The sequence below is a fragment of the Cynoglossus semilaevis genome, chromosome 15 (assembly GCF_000523025.1).
Source record: "Cynoglossus semilaevis isolate Cse_v1.0 chromosome 15, Cse_v1.0, whole genome shotgun sequence".
Lineage (NCBI taxonomy): Eukaryota > Metazoa > Chordata > Actinopteri > Pleuronectiformes > Cynoglossidae > Cynoglossus > Cynoglossus semilaevis.
This window is the reverse complement of record NC_024321.1, coordinates 1081870-1100176: the sequence shown is the minus strand read 5'-3', so window position 1 is coordinate 1100176 and position 18307 is coordinate 1081870. Positions and strand designations below refer to the sequence as shown.

The 18307-nt window shown below is 37.9% G+C and overlaps 2 protein-coding genes and 1 non-coding gene across 3 annotated transcripts; 2 read left to right on the top strand and 1 right to left on the bottom strand.

Annotated features, from left to right (window-relative positions):
- The first annotated feature begins 292 nt into the window (after positions 1–292).
- nkrf (NFKB repressing factor) lies at positions 293–5701 on the top strand. Its single transcript, XM_008326471.2, has 3 exons — positions 293–622; positions 1261–1385; positions 2365–5701. The coding sequence occupies exons 2-3, from the start codon at positions 1295–1297 to the stop codon at positions 4620–4622; spliced, it is 2349 nt and encodes a 782-aa protein (XP_008324693.1). The 5' UTR covers positions 293–622; positions 1261–1294; the 3' UTR covers positions 4623–5701.
- A 58-nt stretch (positions 5702–5759) lies between these two features.
- Positions 5760–8614, bottom strand: LOC103390565 (ubiquitin-conjugating enzyme E2 A). The gene is made up of 6 exons (XM_008326472.3): positions 8416–8614; positions 7466–7546; positions 7310–7335; positions 7097–7186; positions 6893–6981; positions 5760–6657 (listed from the first exon to the last, which is right to left on the bottom strand). The coding sequence occupies exons 1-6, from the start codon at positions 8457–8459 to the stop codon at positions 6529–6531; spliced, it is 459 nt and encodes a 152-aa protein (XP_008324694.2). The 5' UTR covers positions 8460–8614; the 3' UTR covers positions 5760–6528.
- Positions 8615–9453: 839 nt separating this feature from the next.
- trnae-uuc (transfer RNA glutamic acid (anticodon UUC)) lies at positions 9454–9525 on the top strand. The gene has a single exon. It is a non-coding gene; the product is annotated as a tRNA-Glu (tRNA).
- Positions 9526–18307: the final 8782 nt, after the last annotated feature.

Sequence of the window (18307 nt, the reverse complement as noted above, 5' to 3'; positions counted from 1 at the left end):
ATTATATTAACAAATTCAAATATTATTTCATTTATATAACGTATTATAGTCACTATTAAATAAATCGTTAAACATTTTTTTTAAAAACATACAGCCAAATAAATTAATTCCATGTAATTGAATGGAAGGTATAGTTAAATTATTAAATGTAATACTAAAGTAATCCCAGTAAATTAATTAACAATTATTAAAATAAATATAGAACGTTATATTTTATTTTTTATCATAAATGGCATAAAAGAATGAATGGTAAATAAAAATATGCCGTCTGCTGCAGCCTGCTGTAAAACCTGTGCTCGACCACGGTGCATTGTGGGTAAGCAAGCGCTGTTAGTATGACGCCATGATTTCTCCCTAAATTAATGTTTTCTCCTGTAGCTAAATGATCAGAAGTTTCGTTGGAAAGAACACTCTGCTCATTGTTTATCATCTCGCGAAAATATACACAGTATTTTAACAGGAAATGGGAGCTTCCATAGGTGGAAAGGAGTTGCTTTCTTTGCTCCAGATAGAGAAAAGCTAACAGGCTAAGCTAACAGACTATGAACAACCTTTAAACTCCGACATTTTCCGCGTAAAGTGAAACTCGGCGAGAAGAAAAGGAGAGAGACTACAACTGGGGGTAAGACGGCGATATTTTAAATGCTAAATTGATTGCAATAACGTTTATGAATACATTTCTCTGATGCTATGCTGCTGTAAGCCCGTGGGTCACTGCGTCACTGTTATCGGCCTCGATGTTCTTTTGAGATCGAATCCTTCCTATAGATTTAAAAACATATAGCCTTCAAATACCAAGTTATTAACCATACATTCAGTGTACAATACTACGTGTGTCACTCATTCCTTAGATATTTGCATCTATTTGATGATCACTGTTTCAGTTGTTTACCTCTGAATACTCGGAGATGTGTGTATTTCAGTGTTTTCTTCCCCCCCCTCAGGTGTTTTTATCTCTGTTTTAAAGTGTTTCTATTACCCCAAAGGTCTGGCCTATATTTATATATTTTGTGCATTCAAACTGATAATTCAGAAATGATTGATGTTTTTTTTATTCGTTTATTGTTAAAGTGTCGCTGAAAGTGACAGACACTTATTACAACCTTATGGCTAACTATGGAGAGGGTTTAAGTTGTTATTTACAAGTCCTGAACTCCCTTTCCCCATTAACTGCAGGGTGCTTTGTAATCTAAGTGTTTTAATGGTGTCACTACTCTTTTTCTTTTTTTGAACTGACATTTTGTGCCTCCACTTTTACAGGAATGGCCCGGATTTGATCTGGAAGGCATTGGTGATGGCAGATGTGACCTACGCTGTCGAAATGCCCTCCTTTGACCACAGTTCTACTTCTGAAGCAAAAAAGAGACACATTTGTTTGGATGGACGTGAGTGTTGAAATTTGTGTCGTAGGGTTGAATTTTAAAAATGCTAAGTATTGTTCAATTTAAATTAATTAAATCAAAATTGCAATTGGGATAAATTACAACATTTTGTTTTCCAATTGTAAACCCTTTTTCATGGTATCATGAAAATTGTGTTTTGTTTTTTTTTTTTCTTTTCCTAAATTGTTCAGGTATTCATGATTTACAGTGACTTTCCCTTAATTACGAAAGAAACATACACATGGATACATCGTATAGTCAAAATGTTAATATAAAAAAATCAGCATAGTCATAATTAGGGATGCACCGAATTTTCGGCCACCGAAAACTTTTGTGCATTTTCGGTTTTCGGCCGAAAGAGTTTTATCACCAAAACAACACGGCCGAAACAGGAAGTTATGATGGCGTAAGCAAAAACTACGGGCAGTGCGGGCTTGTCTGAAAGCAAACATTTCTGCGGTGTGGACGTATTTCAGTGTATCTGACAAAGACCCAGGGATAGCGATTTGCAAAACGTGTGATGGTGAAATTTCAAGAGGGGCTGAAAAGTACACTCAATCTGTCACCACACGTTTCACTAAGATCTATTCGTCTCCACTGCACTCGTTGCCACTGTACTTGATCCGCGTTATAAAGATCATTGATCATCATCACTAGTCTTAATAGTTTGGTATATGTCTGTCCGGAAACAGAATACAAAATATCCATAAGGAAAGAGCTTTTGTAAGTGTTCACTCACTTAAAAATAGGCGCTGTTGTTTTATTTACCTGAAAATTATTTTTTAGTAATTAGTTATATTAGTTATTTAAAGTATAAGCAGTGTTTTGTGTAAAGGAAACCATGTACGATCATCTTCTATATGTTTGGACAGAAACTTTGAGGTAAGGACTATAGAACCTTGCCTCAGTTAGTTTTAGAATTAAAAAGGGGTCTTGCTCTTTTTTTTTTCTGGTATGACAAAAATTTGTTATGTTATTGCAGGAGAAGAGCCCATGAGGAAAATGCCGGCATCAAAATATGGTTCAAGGCCTCGATTTGAACCTGTACACTTTGTTAGTAGTGGAAGCAGTGGAGGAACTGGTACCGATGAAAAAGAGAACAATAAAGAGAGCAGAAGGAGTGAGTTCCATGGTGCAAGACAGTGGGATTTTCAGCACCCGTCTTACTCTACCCCCTCCTCCTACAGCAGAGCTCCGAGCTCCTCCTCTCCCTCTTTAAGGCCTGCATTTGACAAAGTATCGTCGTACAGTTCTGACTCCTGGGGTTCCCATAGAGACAGAGGAAAGGACTTTCCTTGTGGCAATGCAAGTGGTTTAGGTTATGGAGGACGTCTGTCCACTTCAAACTTCATGACAAAAACACAGCAGGACTACATGACTAAGTTTGAGTCCCATGCCGCTCGAAGTACAGACTCGGGCTATGCTCAGCCGCATAGGTATAACGGATACGGGGGCAGCAGATCTGGAGGTTTTGATTCAGGTCGTCAGGGTTTAGGCTACGGTTATCAAGACCGTCGCTCATCGAATCGGCCGTTCAACAGAGTCTACAACAGTCCAAGCAGAAACAATCCAAATATCTCTTCATTGCAGCCTCTGCCGATACCTCCGTCCACATTAGATGATACGCAGAGGCAAATTTCTAGCTTAGCATCTGCTTTAGCAACTGCCGCTAGTGACTCTATGTATATAATTGGAAATGACTCTCCAAATTATAATTTCATGTTGAGCCGCAGCATTCAGGCTTGTAAAACAAATCCGGAGTACGTTTATGTGAACCTGAGGGAAATCCCTCACGCCGACCTGCCCAAGAACAGGAAAGTTCCGACTGACGGTTATGCCTGTGAACTGAGGTTCCAGGGCGTCTACCTTGCTACTGGATACTCCGGCAGCAAAAATGGAGCCAGAGACCGAGCTTCGGAGCAAGCTGTCAAACTACTTCTCGCACCCGTTGAAGTCCGCATCGTCCAGCGTAGGTACAGACAGGCTAGCGTGAACGACTTGGTAGTGTGCCAGAAACATTCCGCAACCCCGTCATTGGTTCCTGCACTCCGCAACCCGGAGGATAAACCAACGCACAGCTCCAAGGGCCAGTACGAGCCGGATGCACGGAAACACTGGACGGAGTTTGTGGTAATGGACAATGCTCACGATGCAATCTGCATTCTCAACAACTCGGCCGCGTTCAATAAAATGAAGGTTGATTACAAGTTTGACATCCTTCCCAACAACACTGCCTGGCTCTGCAGCGTCTTCGTCCAAGATGAGCTGGTGGCACAGGCTACGGGCACCAAGAAGAGCTCCAAGCACGCCGCAGCCGCTGAGGCCGTGAGGAAACTCCGCACGAACCAGGCTCAACGGGAACAACAAGGCCATGAGCAGCAGCAGCACCAATATGCATCACAATACTACAAAGGGCATGACAACCAAACTGATTCCGGAGGACAATTTGGCCAACAGGGCGTCCAAAAGAAGCATCTGAGTGAGCTGGTCATCCTGGAAAACTCTGACAACGCTATCTGCATCATCAACGACACGGCACAGTTCAATAAAGTCACAGCTGACTACAAGTTCACGCTCCTTCCCGATCATCGCTGGAGGTGCGAAGTTTATTTAGAAGGACAATACGTGGCGGAAGGAATTGGGCCAAAGAAACTAGTGAAGCACATCGCAGCCACTGAGGCTCTGGCCACGCTGAAACAGACCCAGGCCGTGGTCAAGTCAAACCTGAGAAGAGAGGGCCACAATGACGCCATCTCGCGTTCTCAAATTCTGGCACGATCTGGTGAAGAGGCCACAAGACAGGAGATCAAAGAAGACAACATTGGAAACCAGCTGCTCAGAAAGATGGGCTGGAAGGGCGGTGGTTTGGGCAGAGACGGCGAAGGCATCTCAGAACCAATCAGGGTGAAGGAACAGTTTTCCAGAGAAGGGTTGGGAATGGATACAGACAGAGCAGGAAACCAGCTGAGCAAGAGAGACATTGAAGACATCATCTGTAACTACGCCTGCTCAGAGAGACAGGACGACCTTCGCTTCTCCACTGACCTTACCAATGATGAACGCAAACAGATCCACCAGGTGGCTCAGAAGTACGGTCTACGAAGCAAGTCGTACGGACAAGGACGGCAGCGATTTCTGGTCGTCAGTCGGAAAGTTCGGAAAGACCAGTTGATTGGCCAGCTACTGCAAGAAGGTCAGGTGGGGCGATACGAGCTGGTCAAGCCTCAGGCCCCACACTGATAAGTGTCAAGAAAGCATGAAAGGTTACAGTAAAGGTTTATCCCAGACAAAACCTCTGGGATGGAGTTACAGCACATTAACAAAGCAGCATCAGGTTCCACTTGCGGCGTTTGCATTCCTCAGTAAAATTGTGCTTTGTAGGAAGCGACAGAAATTATTCTCTTTTTAAGACAAGACTCCTGCCATTCCAAAGTTTTGGTTTTGCACAAACTGGAGTTTAGCGCTCCCGGAATTATGTCCCGATGATGCCACAGTTGGTCCAGGAAACTAAAACAAGTACCTGGTGCGTATAGTTGTTCTAGAGCCTCAACCAGAATCTGCAGCTTTTGTGTTTAAGTTTAAACACTGTGGACTGTGTACAAGAACACTGGGAACCCGGTACATTCTTTTTTTACACAGCAGCCATGAACTTCCACCACAGTCACTGTAGTGATTCGCTGTTCAGCAATGACATAAAAAAAGTAAAAAAAAGAAATGGGTGTAGTTGTTTGGCTACAAACAGCTGGTCGTTGGCAGTTAACCCGGAAGTCGCTTCATGTTTTAAAAGTAGCCCTGTATAAAGTCAAGTCTTTCTCTGTCATAAAGAATTTCATAAACACCGCTTGGTCTTTGTCACCGTTTCCAGGCTTTCTTTAATATTTCATGCCAGTTTGTAAATATAAACTTAAATTAATATTTAGGCCCGAGCTTGATCTTTCAAAAGCACTACTGTTTGTAGAGCCCAACATCTACGAAAAATTAGCATTGTCATTCCCTCGACAGAAAAATGTTTACTGTACTTCAAAATGTCTAAATTTCACATAAACTTCCCTTCATATATAGATGACTTCCAGATCAACTTTCTAGAACCTTTTCTGATTTTGTGCTACCCCTTGATATTGTTTTCAATGTTCTTCCACATGTTTGTTCCACAGAGACCTTTGTAGATGTTTCATCCAAAACATGAAAACCTCATGGATGCTGTAATAAAGCAACTTTCTTCGTCAAATGTCTGACATACTGATTTGTGTGAGTACAGTTAACTGGTCTTCACAGTTGTAAACATCTGAATAAATGTAACCTGATGAGGTTTGACCAGATTCAGATGCCTGTTTTTTTTTTTCATACAAAATAAAAAAAAAAAGTAAAAAAAGACACTTGATGTATATTTTTTATTTACAAGAAAATGTACAGTTTGTTACATGGGTTACCAGTGCAAAGTTTTCAGACTTCATCCTGTTCGACAGCATCGTCAGCTGAGCTCTAAGATAGTAGAATGGCGTAGAAACATCAATGCTAAGATGGCATGTGGAGCAGATTTTATTTCACACCAACAGAAACCAAAACCTCTAGTTTTAGTGTTCTAAAAAATCTCAGCATGGCTTCACAAAGACAGTTCAGGAAAAAAAGGCATCTGCCACGCTAGAATTGATTGATTTTCTTGCTGAGTTTCAATGATATGACCAGAAAGCTTTTCAAAAGACAGAAGAGGAAAAAAGTCTTCCAAGAACCGATGAAGCACCCATGAATTGATTTTTCTGTATAACTTTTTGTTTACATAGCAAACCACACATCAAACTGACCATCACTGTTTTTTTGGCCAGTTTAAAAAAAAAATATATCAGAAAAGGGATAACTGAGAAACTGACCATTTAGTTTTTTTTTTTTTTAAGAGAGTAAAGACTTGGCGCATGGAAAAAGTAACCCAGATATAACAAGATACATTAACTTCGAACAAACAGATGCTATTGGCCAACGAAAGTAACATTCAGCTGCAGCCGTGAATGCTACAACACATTAGCATCAAAACTCAGCAACATTAATGGAACAAATGTTTTCTGATGGGTCGCTCTTAGCGCCATTTTCCTTGATCAATGGATTCTTGATTATGGATTGGACACACTTCCTTTCAAAAACTAAATGTGGGTCAACAGTCGCGCCAGCTCTGTTCTACTATAGCAGAAACTCTCTTCTCATATTCGCGCTTGTTTTCCTGGTAGAGCTGCGCTGCCTGGCTATTGGCTGGGCTGTTGGGGTTGGGCTCATCCAATAAAGACTAAAAACAGACAAAAAAAAAAAACAATAATTAGATTCCCAATAATACAGTGATGCATATGCAGACACATATAGATGATATTGAAACTGGAGAAATAAACCAAAAAATAATTGATGCTAGTCCAGAAATGGCTGCCAGAGATGCGGTTAAATCAACAAAATAATTAACATTAACATCCTTATTCTTTTTTTTTTTACTTATTCTTTTTTTAAATCAGAATGATGCCATTTTGTACCTGTATAGAAGTTAAAATTGAAGAGACGTCATAAGTTGGACTCCAACGATTCTGAAGAATATCTAAGCATATGCTGCCATCAGCGTACACTGTGAATTGAAAATAGAAATCTTGACGTGAACAAATGTCATCTGTTACTCATTCATTCCTGTGAGTGGTGCTTTTGACATCAATTGTTCGACCACCAGGTCACTGAATACATACCATTAGGATGAAACATTTTGGAAACAAATCGTACTGTTGGTGGTTTGTTTGGATATTCTTCTGTGAATTCAATTGTGAGTTTGAAAGTTCCTGCAAGACAAGTGATATCAGAAACCAAAAAAAAGTATTTCCAGTTAGTTTCAAAACAATGTTAACCTCTAGAGGTGATACAGAAGTGGTAAAATGTAACGTAGATGGAACTAACTAACTAACCATCTTCAAAAGGTGTTCCTTCAGGTCTGTAAAAACACAAAACAGTCATTCGTTTGTAGATCGTCATTGGTGTTAATTGTTACACATGATTATTCTGAGAACTATGAATACAAGGCATTTCATAAACTTTCTAAACAACAATTTAACTACGCTTACCCAAAAATGACAGCATTCCACACCATGATATTATTTTCCGACGGAGCTCCACTGACACCAGCTGGAGGATCTTCCTGCAGACTACAAGATAAGTACATTAAATTTTAATAATTTACTTGAAAAGCTTTAGCATTAGTACAAGAGTCACTATTATTATTGGTTTAGATACCAATTTGAGATCATGATGTAAATAGCCATTCCCTTTGTACATATTAATATAAGAACTTTAAGACACTTGTAGGTAAATTTGTACATCTAAATTTGTGTAATAGAATTGATATTGCATCTTTATAATAATTTATCATAATATAATTTATAATTATAACAATTTTATTATAAATAAATATATATATTTTCCAACGTTAATGGCAAAATGTTATAATACACTTCTATTAATTGTTCAATTGCATTTTGCTACAACGTAAAACTAATGCAATTGGATAACTAGCAAAACAGTAGCAGGAAACGATTTGAGATTTTTTTGATCAAACTGCTTCGACAGATTGAACATTGAATTTCGGAATTAACTAATATTTTATCTAATTTTTAATACTTGGTTTGACCTTAACACGTTAATATTCTGCAATTCTGAAAAAATGTTGGAATAGCTTGAAAGCCAAGCAGGAACAAAAAGTAAATGTAAAATATCCGGCACAAATTAAGTCGAACACTTTCGATGTTAAGTCGACAAAAAGCCAGCACATCCTGGTTTTTAACATTTAGAATGACACTGAGGCTCTCTGGCACATGCTAACATTGGACTTTACTGAAAGATATCTATAAATAACAAAATTAGAACGTTTGCCGCTGCATCACGATCAACTTAAGTCATCGCTTTTAAATTATTTAGTCTTTAAACGGCATGATTTTTATTTTTATTTTGCTCTAATTTGTCCTATCGCTGAAGCTAACTTCGGCTCGCTAACGTAGTTGTTTTTCTTGAAACTTACCGTTTAAAATCTCTCATTAAACGACGTCTGGCTGGGGTTGACATCCTCTTCAAACACTAACCTCGCTTCTGGGCATAAATCACCGCCCCTGATACGCAAATTAATATTTTACTTTTGTTAAATATGAGGAATTATGTTTTAAGTCCTAGCTAGCTAACTAGCCTATGCGAATAATGAGCTGCCACTGCTCGTCTGCGGACCATACCACTCTTTAATGGAAAAGGGGGGGAATTAATGACAAATGCCTTTAAATCCGGGCCCATATGCTACACAAAGACAATGTAACAATGACAATTTGCGTATTGTAATTTAATAAATGAAGCATTTTGGATTTTTACTAAATGTTTTTATTTAACCGTTTTGACCGGCTTTGATAACAGCTGTCTGTACACTTGAACCATTCCATTAAGAATTACGTCATCTGTTTAGCAGCCATTTTTGGTTTCGACTTAGGTCGACATTAAATAGTGTTTACCCATTTTTCCGGATATCTTTGTTGAGTTATGTCCTATTGTTGTTTATGTAGGTATTTTCACAACCCATAGTCAACTTTTTAGGTATTAATTGAAGCAAATATAAAAGCAACACCACTAGATGGTAGTATGGGGAACACCATCGGCCTAATAATAATAATACAGACTCAAAATAACAAAATTAGAAATTATATTAAAGAAAAATTAAAGAACATATATTTATTCAGATTAAAAACATTTTAAAACAATTTGTTAAACACACATTTAAGAGCTTTAAAAATATTTAAGGGGTATTTCATATACAGTTTAATTTCTGGCTGTCCTTAAACCACCAAAAGATGTAGTTTTTGATGCTGATGTAAAAGAGTGGGATAAATGTCAGAATAGTAAAAAGTAGCTGGCAGACCAAATGATAAAAAAGTTCAGCAATAGTTTGACCGAGATTAACTCTGTAAAATAACATCAATAGAAAGGATAATAATAACAACCTCTTCCAAAATATAAAATTTAGAGGGGTGCACCTTATTCGTTCAGATACACAAAGGTCGCATCGTTATGTACAACTTCCCATATGGTCTAGCGGTTAGGATTCCTGGTTTTCACCCAGGCGGCCCGGGTTCGACTCCCGGTATGGGAATTACATGTTTTATTCTTTTTTTTTTTAGTTTAAATAAATAAATTACTAAATTACTTTTATATATGTTTACACGTTTTTTTGAGGGCCATTCACACTAAAAGTGTTTTGAAAAAGCGTTACTAAACTGAACTGCGCCTCCTCTAAACACATGACATCACTGGTATATCCAGCCCCTCAGTGACTTCACCTCATCTGCTCTCGTGTCTTCAGGCTGCGCTTTTCCCGGAAGATTCCCTATCTATCAACAGCAAAAAAATTGCCCCGTGTCACCACGGAAGCCAAAACTTATTTATTTCTTTGTTATTCCTATGCATATTATTATTATTTTCTAGCGTAGCTCGGACCAGTATTAGTGTTAATTTCGGAGTAAAGCCACACCTGCGGATTCGCCCTCACTTGCGTCGTTGTTTTCTTTTCATTAACTGTCACACATACTGGAGGTTGGACTGCGTGGACCAAGGACAGTACAATGTTTGTCCTTGTACCGGGGATTTTGGACTGTTCCCGTCCCTCCCTGAGTAACTCCTGTGTTTGTCTGCGAGTCTGAAGAGAGTCGGCTTCTCTGGTCCAGAGCCAATCATTTCCCAGGAAAAAGTGAGTGTGTATGTGAGGAAATTCCCCACCTTCTGCCTCAGCCTCATTTCCGAGCGTGTGGAGGGGAAAACTGTGGATAAGTAGAAAAAAAAAAACTGACCGGCGACTGCAGCTACATGCTCCTCTAGAGCTGTTTCCACCAGGGACAACTCATACATTCTTGATAAAACGGACGACTTTTCCATGATATGGCTGTAATACAGCAGGCAAAAGTCAGGACAAATGTAAAACTGGATTACCCTAACCAGAAGAGGTCTTTCAGCTAACAAGGTAAAGTCACTTATTTCCTTTTTTTAAATTTTAATTTAACGAGCTACGTAGATTAATTTATCATTCAGCACCTTTAAAAATACGTAATATATACATAAAATAAACCGTATGTGTACCAAATTGAAACTTCCTTTTATAATTCACATAATGTCTTTAACACACGGCATTGTTTAAGTCTTTTATTACGTATTGTATTATTATTATTATTATTATATACGTAGTTTAACTTGCAAAACGTTTCTTTCGTCATAACGTACGCATTTTAGATACTACTAATTAATCTAACGATATAAATCCTCATTATAGCATATGTTACGTGTTTTGTTAGGCATTAGAGAAGGTTTGTAAAGGAAATAAAAAAAGAAGCATTAGATTTCGGGTAATAATTTAAGCTAAATCTAGCACAAAAGCAATTTTATGACTTTAACTGTGTCTATTCACAGACACAAGAAGGGTAATTTTATGACTGTAAACGTTTCACTTCAAACCCAAAGTTAAACTTTAACTGTGTCTATTCACAGACACATGGTCTGTAGTGTACTTGCCCAACTACATTCATTATTCTCTGCTTGGTGTCATTCTGCTGTCATGTGACTCAACTCATGCTGTATCTCTCTGTGTGTGTGTGTGTGTGTTCCTTAGTAAAGACCCCCTTAACTAAACAGCGTATAACCCATACACACATCTTTTGAGTACATAAAGCTCTTAGGTAAACCTTTCCTGATCTGTATGCCAACTTTGTCGCTCTTCCTAAATTTTCCATCCCATGGCTAACCCTTAGCTTTTTACTCCTTTCAGCTAACGTTTTTTTTTCATATTGGAGCAGCATTAAAAGACTCAGGGTCAGATAAATATAGAACCTTAAGGGACAATCTGCCAGTGTCAGACCATGGTCACAATAAGTGTTTCTTCTTTAAAGTAAAAAAAGCAGCTTTTTCTGAAGTTGTCCTAGAGATGTTTTTTGTTTTGTTTTGTTTTCAGACAAATATTTAGTGCCCGATCAAAAATGTCTGCTATGCGCAGGAATAGCAGAGTTCCTCAGTCTTCTTCGGAGTGGACTTTGTTTGTGGTGAACTAAAATGTTTGCCAGATGTTTACATTTTTCCCTCGGATTCTCGTGTCCTGGGAAACACAAACATGTTCTCATTGGTCCACAGCTGTTGTTTCCGTCAGAGGTTCAGGGCAGAATTGATGCAGAGGGAAGAATGTAGTCATGTTCATGGTTCCCATCCTTATTCTGCTGACTCGGGAGATTCTCTCCCATCATCCCCTCCTCCCGCCCCCATACTTTTTTCTATATTGGAAAATGTCTGGACGTTTTTTTTTTGGTGTGAAGTTCAAATTTTTCCAAATGATTTCAGAGTTCCGTCACTATTGCCTTTTCAAAAACGATGTTGTTTCAGACACTGCCCACATTTTCTCAACCACAATTATACTACGGTGTGTTTTTATGCTTCATACACTTATGTACTTTGAGAATTCATTTCATTCTTTGTGGATTTTTATTGATCTTTTTTTTTTGAACTTCTAGATATTTCTTTAACTAATTTTATGGTATAACTGTAAATCAATCTTTCGTTTTTTTTTTTTTTTAGCTACTCACTGGCTAAATCCGCACAAGTTTGTAACTTTTAGCTGTCTGTTGCTAACATTAGAGTATTCTCTTTTATAGACATCTACCTTCCCCTTTGTGAACAACAAATTGTTGGTTGACGTTCTCCTTTCAATGTTTGAATTTTCTTGCATACATTTAAACAACGTTTAAGTTTATTTTGACATGCTTGCACTACAAAATTAATCATTCCAGAATGGGGGCATCTGTTCATCTGCATGTGAGCGGGTTATTTCTGGGTGAGTCTGCATGTCCATGTGTCCCTGGGTAATGCAATTGGGACATGTGATTGCGTGTGTAATAGCCTGTACGATTTAAAGGGGAAAAAAAAAAACTTAATCCCTACATTAATTGACACAAAATCCAGAACCTGTGAGTGTGTGTTTCCCAGCAGTTGTGTAATGCTGTGATGTCATGATCAGCTGATGATGATGATGATGATGATGATGATGATGATAACAATGGTAAACAACAATGTGATCTCAGCAGTGGGGACATGTGTCTCCTTAGACTCATTCCTTCTTCTCTCACAGTTATGCCCTTCAGTATCAGGCGTCTGAGTATTGATTTGTCTACTCAAAAAGTCTGAAGTAAACCTTTTATCTTATTCCGAACACTGGGCTCCACTGAGCTCCAGTTTCATATTTGCTGCCAGAGCTGCGCTGTTAGCAGGGGTGCAGGTGGGATTTTTGTTTTTTTCTAAAGTAAAAGCCTATGGGCCAATGGTTTGCATTCAAAAGACATTCATACCCTATGCAAAATGTTTTATTTAAACATTTGTGTATGGAGCGCAGTAGAAACACCAGCGTATTTACATGAGTAAAAATAAGGTGCAGGGTTTGGTTTGCGACCAAAATTTCGACTCCGACCTTACTGGCGATGTTTGTCACCTTATGAAGGCACAGTGTTGGGATGCAGGCTCGGGGTTATAGCGCCCCCTATCGCTGGTGCCATCTGCACGCGTGGTTGTTAGAGAAGTGGAGCAGCCGATGATTTTCTCCCAGTAACATTTTGCATTGATGTCGTGAGCTAAATAAGATGACTGACGACTCAGCGTTAGCCTTGTCTTTAAACATTTCTTAGACATACCCGATTAATTTTAGATGGAATAAAATATTTGTTTTAGGGGATTCATTTCTGTTAGGGAAAAGTTCAAAAAGCTTATTCACTAATTTCTGTTACTTGAATAAGCGAGGGAAAAGTTCAAAAAGCTTATTCACTGGCTTGATATTTGATATCTTTTATTTTGGAAGAAATTGTAGATTAGAGAGGGGATGCGGCCTCGAGATAAAGAACACTCAGTCAGCATGGAGGGAGAGGCTAGCTAAGCTGACTAGCTAACAATAAAACCTGGCTTTGACACACTGATAATTTGTTTAGTCATAGGAAGGAGTAGAACCATTGAAGGTCATCGTGAATACTGCACAGTCGTCTCCTCCATTTACCACAACAATTTAATATTCACAAGTTCCATCTGAAACGTGCGCAAGCAAGGACGAAGTTTAGATTTAAAATAGCGACGCCGCGGCACTCAAATTACGCCACGAGACTCTGTTTCAATCAAACGCACATGTACTGTAAATGAAGCATCGCAGGCTCACTCAAGTGCATAACAAACAACGACAGTTCGATTTACATCAAGTAAGAATTACCGTAAACTACGTATATGTTGCTGCTCGTCCATGAAAAATAATTTTGCATGAAATAAAACATTAGCAAACGACTATTATGATGGCTAATACTAACTACCGCATTAAAAAGAACCAATGTCCACAATGCCTTTTAAGCCAGGGATGTCAAACATAGGGCCCGCGGGGGGGGGGGAAACCGGCCCGCTCGGGGGGTTCATTACGGCCCACTTGATGAACGTTGAAAGTGTGAAAATTGCACAAAGACTTCATGTTTTGTCAAATATATTTCGTTAAATACATATATTATTCTAATATATCTGTACTTATTTGCATGGAAACAAAGGGGGGAAAACTGGAATGATTGTTATTTATATTTGGAATGGTTGTTAATTATGTTATGATTGTACTAGGCTGCAGGTGGAGCCCTGAACCAAAATGAGTTTGCTGTAGGTGGAGCCCTGAACCAAAATGAGTTTGACACCACTGCTTTAAGCGGTTTTTATTTGAACAAACTGGAAAAACCCTAAACAGAGACACTCTCGCAGCAGTGACTCATACTGAGGTACTACTCTCACCATCATCTCTCGCACATCTTTCTCAGCATCTCCTCTTTATGGCACTGTTGCGAGGGATGCAAGAGGTCTGTTCAAAACAGGCTCTGACGTTCGGTTTAAATGTTTAAATGTTAAAGTGGCTAATGGCCAAACCAGTAGGTTAATAATATAGTTAAGGCATATACGTATATGTAAATATATATAAATATATGTATATATGACATACACATATATCCACATATATTTATATTCATATATATATTTATACATATAGCTACGTATATCTCAACTACAAAAATCTATCAATATATTGCAGGCAGGTTTTAGTGTAAGAGGTCACTTTTTTGTTTTTTTTTAAATTAAATTAATGTTTTTTTTTTAAACCTCCGTGATGTGCATGAGAAACTTTTGGAATCATCATTTTGAACGTGTTATGTTTTTTTAAAACCAGCAGGTGACAGTGTTCCTGTGCTGCGACCGAAGTGTCACGTGAGATAAGTGAAACCTGAAATGGCTTGTGCTAAATGTAACACAGGAACTGTTGGCATAAAAGAGAAATAAAACCGAAGCAGTTCCTGTTTTTGTATTTTTTGACAATGTAGAACTGTCGATGAGCGGGGCTGGGTCAGATGCCGGAGAGGAACTGATGCCTGAAAGGTTCCTACAAACGTAGGCCCTGTGCACACACAAGGTGTTGCTGCTGCCACTTTGCCGAGTTGTTTACTTTGACGTCAGACAGGGAGATGAAAAGGAAATTCCAGCTGACACTTTTTTTCTTCTGTTTCGTGTGAGTCACTGTCATCTTTAAGTCGAATCGTCCCTGTTCGTGATGTAACTCACCTTTGCAGTAATTGTTTTAAACAGGGAAAACAAACAAACAAACAAAAAAACAAACAAAAAAGATTTAAATGTATATATATATGTATGTATATATATATATATATATATATAAAAATATATATATATATATATACATATATACATATATATACATATATGTATGTATATATGTATATATACACATATATATGTATATATATACATATATACAAATATATATGTATATATATACAGTATGTATATATGTATATGTATTTATATACAGTATGTATATATATATATACATCATCCTCCGCTTACTCGTTTGCTATATATATAGGATTTTGTTTCGCTATATTTACTTTTTGTGACTGACTTTTACCTACTTTTAATGTATATTTTGATGACTTTTATCACTTAAAGAACTGACTTTTTGTAAAATTGGCTTTTATGGCCTTACTTTAACTTATATATTTTTATGAATTTAAAGTTTGATTTTTTTTTAAATTGTTTTTTTTCCAAGTCTATGGAGTCAACTTTTGGTCACTTTAAAGGAACCCAAGTCCATGGAGTCAACTTTTGGTCACTTTAAAGGAACCCTTCAGCTGCTTGTTTTAAGGTGGATCAGTTGCCCTGTAACCAAGGCTTATTCCTTCACAGGAACACGTCTCCTGCAATTCATGGTGACCTTGGGTAGCCAGGCAAATGGCAACACTGAGTCTGGAGATTTCTTTTCTGTGCAAAAAGGGGAATTTTTCCACCCCACCCTGTTGCCAAAAAGCGTACTTAAGAGTGTGCGACTTTTATCCTGGTTTATTTTTGTACTGTTTAATTCAATTGACTGGGTGTAAACATTGACATTACGGTTTGAATTTAAATTCTTCTTTTATTTCTCCGTAAAGTCCATTGAGACAAGTGTGTGTTTTGGGAATTTGAGCTACACTGTTAAAATCCCTGCCTGCATTCGGACGTGTTAAAATATTCAACAGCCGTATAATGTGTTTAATGTGATGCGGCTTGTGTTTAATTATTGTGCAAAGACGGAGGTCCCGTCGTCCCGGGATGATTCTCGAAAAGTCACGTGTCAATCACAGACTGTATTGATATACAGAGTTAATATGATCATTGTAAAAGAGCTACTAATAATAAATTGATACACTTTTATCACGATACAAGTACAATTTCACATTTTAATTTTTTCTTTTAGGTCCAGACACGACAACTCATTTTAGTTCAGGGGCCACATATAACCTAATTGGATGTCAAGATAACCTCTAAAAACAACAAGTTATCTGTTAATGACAATCACTTATTGAGTTTTTCCCTTTTGTGTTCTTAAAAACAACAAGTTATCTAATGAAAATTACTTATTGAGTTTTTCCCTTTTGTGTTCATGCAAAAAAAGTACACGTATATTAGATACATTTTCATATTTAATTAAATAGTACACGTATATTAGATTAATTTTTATATTAATTTTTTTTTTTTTGATTTTGTGTATTTTTAATATTTAAAAACATATCCTGAACATAGAGATTTTGTGTATTTTTTTTAAATTTATTTTCAAAATTAACCAATCAGGGTTTTATTTATTTTCAAAATTAACCAATCAGGGCGGATTGAAAACCCCGTAGCGGGCCGGTTTTGGCTCGCGGGCCGTACGTTTGTCACCCCTGCTCTAACTCATTTTGTTTAAGTTTGATACCATCTTGTGACCTCATAACGTATCCCACATTGCCCCGTCTGGTTTAATTTTTTTTTTTTTGAACAGCTTATAATGTTCCGCTGCTGGCCGTCATTAAAATGGTCAAAGTCTAAGGTGGAATCACACAACACCGTGTGGCTGTTAGCAGGAGAAACCTGTCCGTCTTCTTTCATGTTGTTCAAGGTGTGGTCGCTCAGATCACCCCTCCTCCACTGAAACCCCAGCTTGTCTCAGCTCAGCTCACCTGAAAGAATTTGCATTGAAGGCCGGTCGTGGCATCTGATTGGCTAGGTGAAGGCCTTGGGCCCCGGGGGCGTTTCTCACCAATGGAGACACGGCTGCGTGACTCAGAGGGAGAGGTGACTTACTTCACTTCACTTCTCCTTTTTCTGCTTCCACAACCACCAACAGCCATTACATTGTCTTTTTTTTAATTTTTTTTTTTTTAAATGATTCTGAGAAATTTCTTCACTTTTTGAAGCAGTGAGAGAGACGTGAGCGGCGACTCACTGCTACCAACCTGCAGAAACCATTTTGGATTATTCCTGGCATTTAAAAATTGTTTTTTGTTTTTTGTCTTTTTCCCTTTTATATGATCGGTTCTTTCTCTATCATGGATATTCTCCAGAAAATCAAGTGTCTTTGAAGGTTAGTGACAAGCGGCTTTTTCACACTTTTCATCAAGATTTAAAGAGAATTACCTAAGGTTTGAATCAACGTTTGAGTGTCGCGGCGTGTGCGTTAGAGCAACTTTACGGTATTGAAAAAAAATATATATGTCAAGTGGAACTTAAATGGACTGGAAAAGCACGATTTCTACGGTGTGTGTGTGTGAGAGAGAGATTTGGTTTGAAGATGGAAGCGTGGAGAGCTCAAAAAATCCTTTTTAGAATTCAAACCCGTTCACTCCAGGGTTCACCTGTTCTCCTCTGATACTCTGATCTGATGCTGTGTAATGGACCCTCAGAGAGCTCGAACATTGACCAAAGATTTGACTAGGAAAATGTACAGGATCAACCTGAGTTACTCTACAGAACACAACGACGATGACTGACTATAATCCGACACTTTTTTTCCACTTGTTTTATGTTAAATGTTGACAAATTTTACGCTGCTTTTGTGTTGGTTTACTTCAATGAAATGGGTATATTTTATTTTACTGTACTTTTTGTCGTCTTTTAGCTTCTAAACTGACTACCTTCAGGATCATTTCTGTATTTAGGCTTCAATCATGAGCAAACCTTTTTCAGCTATATATAAATTTTTTTTTTATAAATTGTAATGTCCTGTTTGGATAACAGACTTTTCTGTGAAGACTCGTGGATTTCTAGATAACTTTATGCTACTTTTGCTTTTAGTAAATATATTTGAACTGTAAAAGGCTGTAGTTTAACAGATTTTCATTGAATGAATTGTTGGGTATTATCGGATCGATGTCCGATAATATCGCCAGACCGATAATACGGGCCCAATATTAGCTTAGTTATGTAATATCGCTAAGAATTGTTATTGTTTTTTTTCCTCGGATATTGAAGACCTGATAACGCAAACCCTGGGTTCGCCAAATATGCTGGAATGGCTTTGAAGATGAATTGTT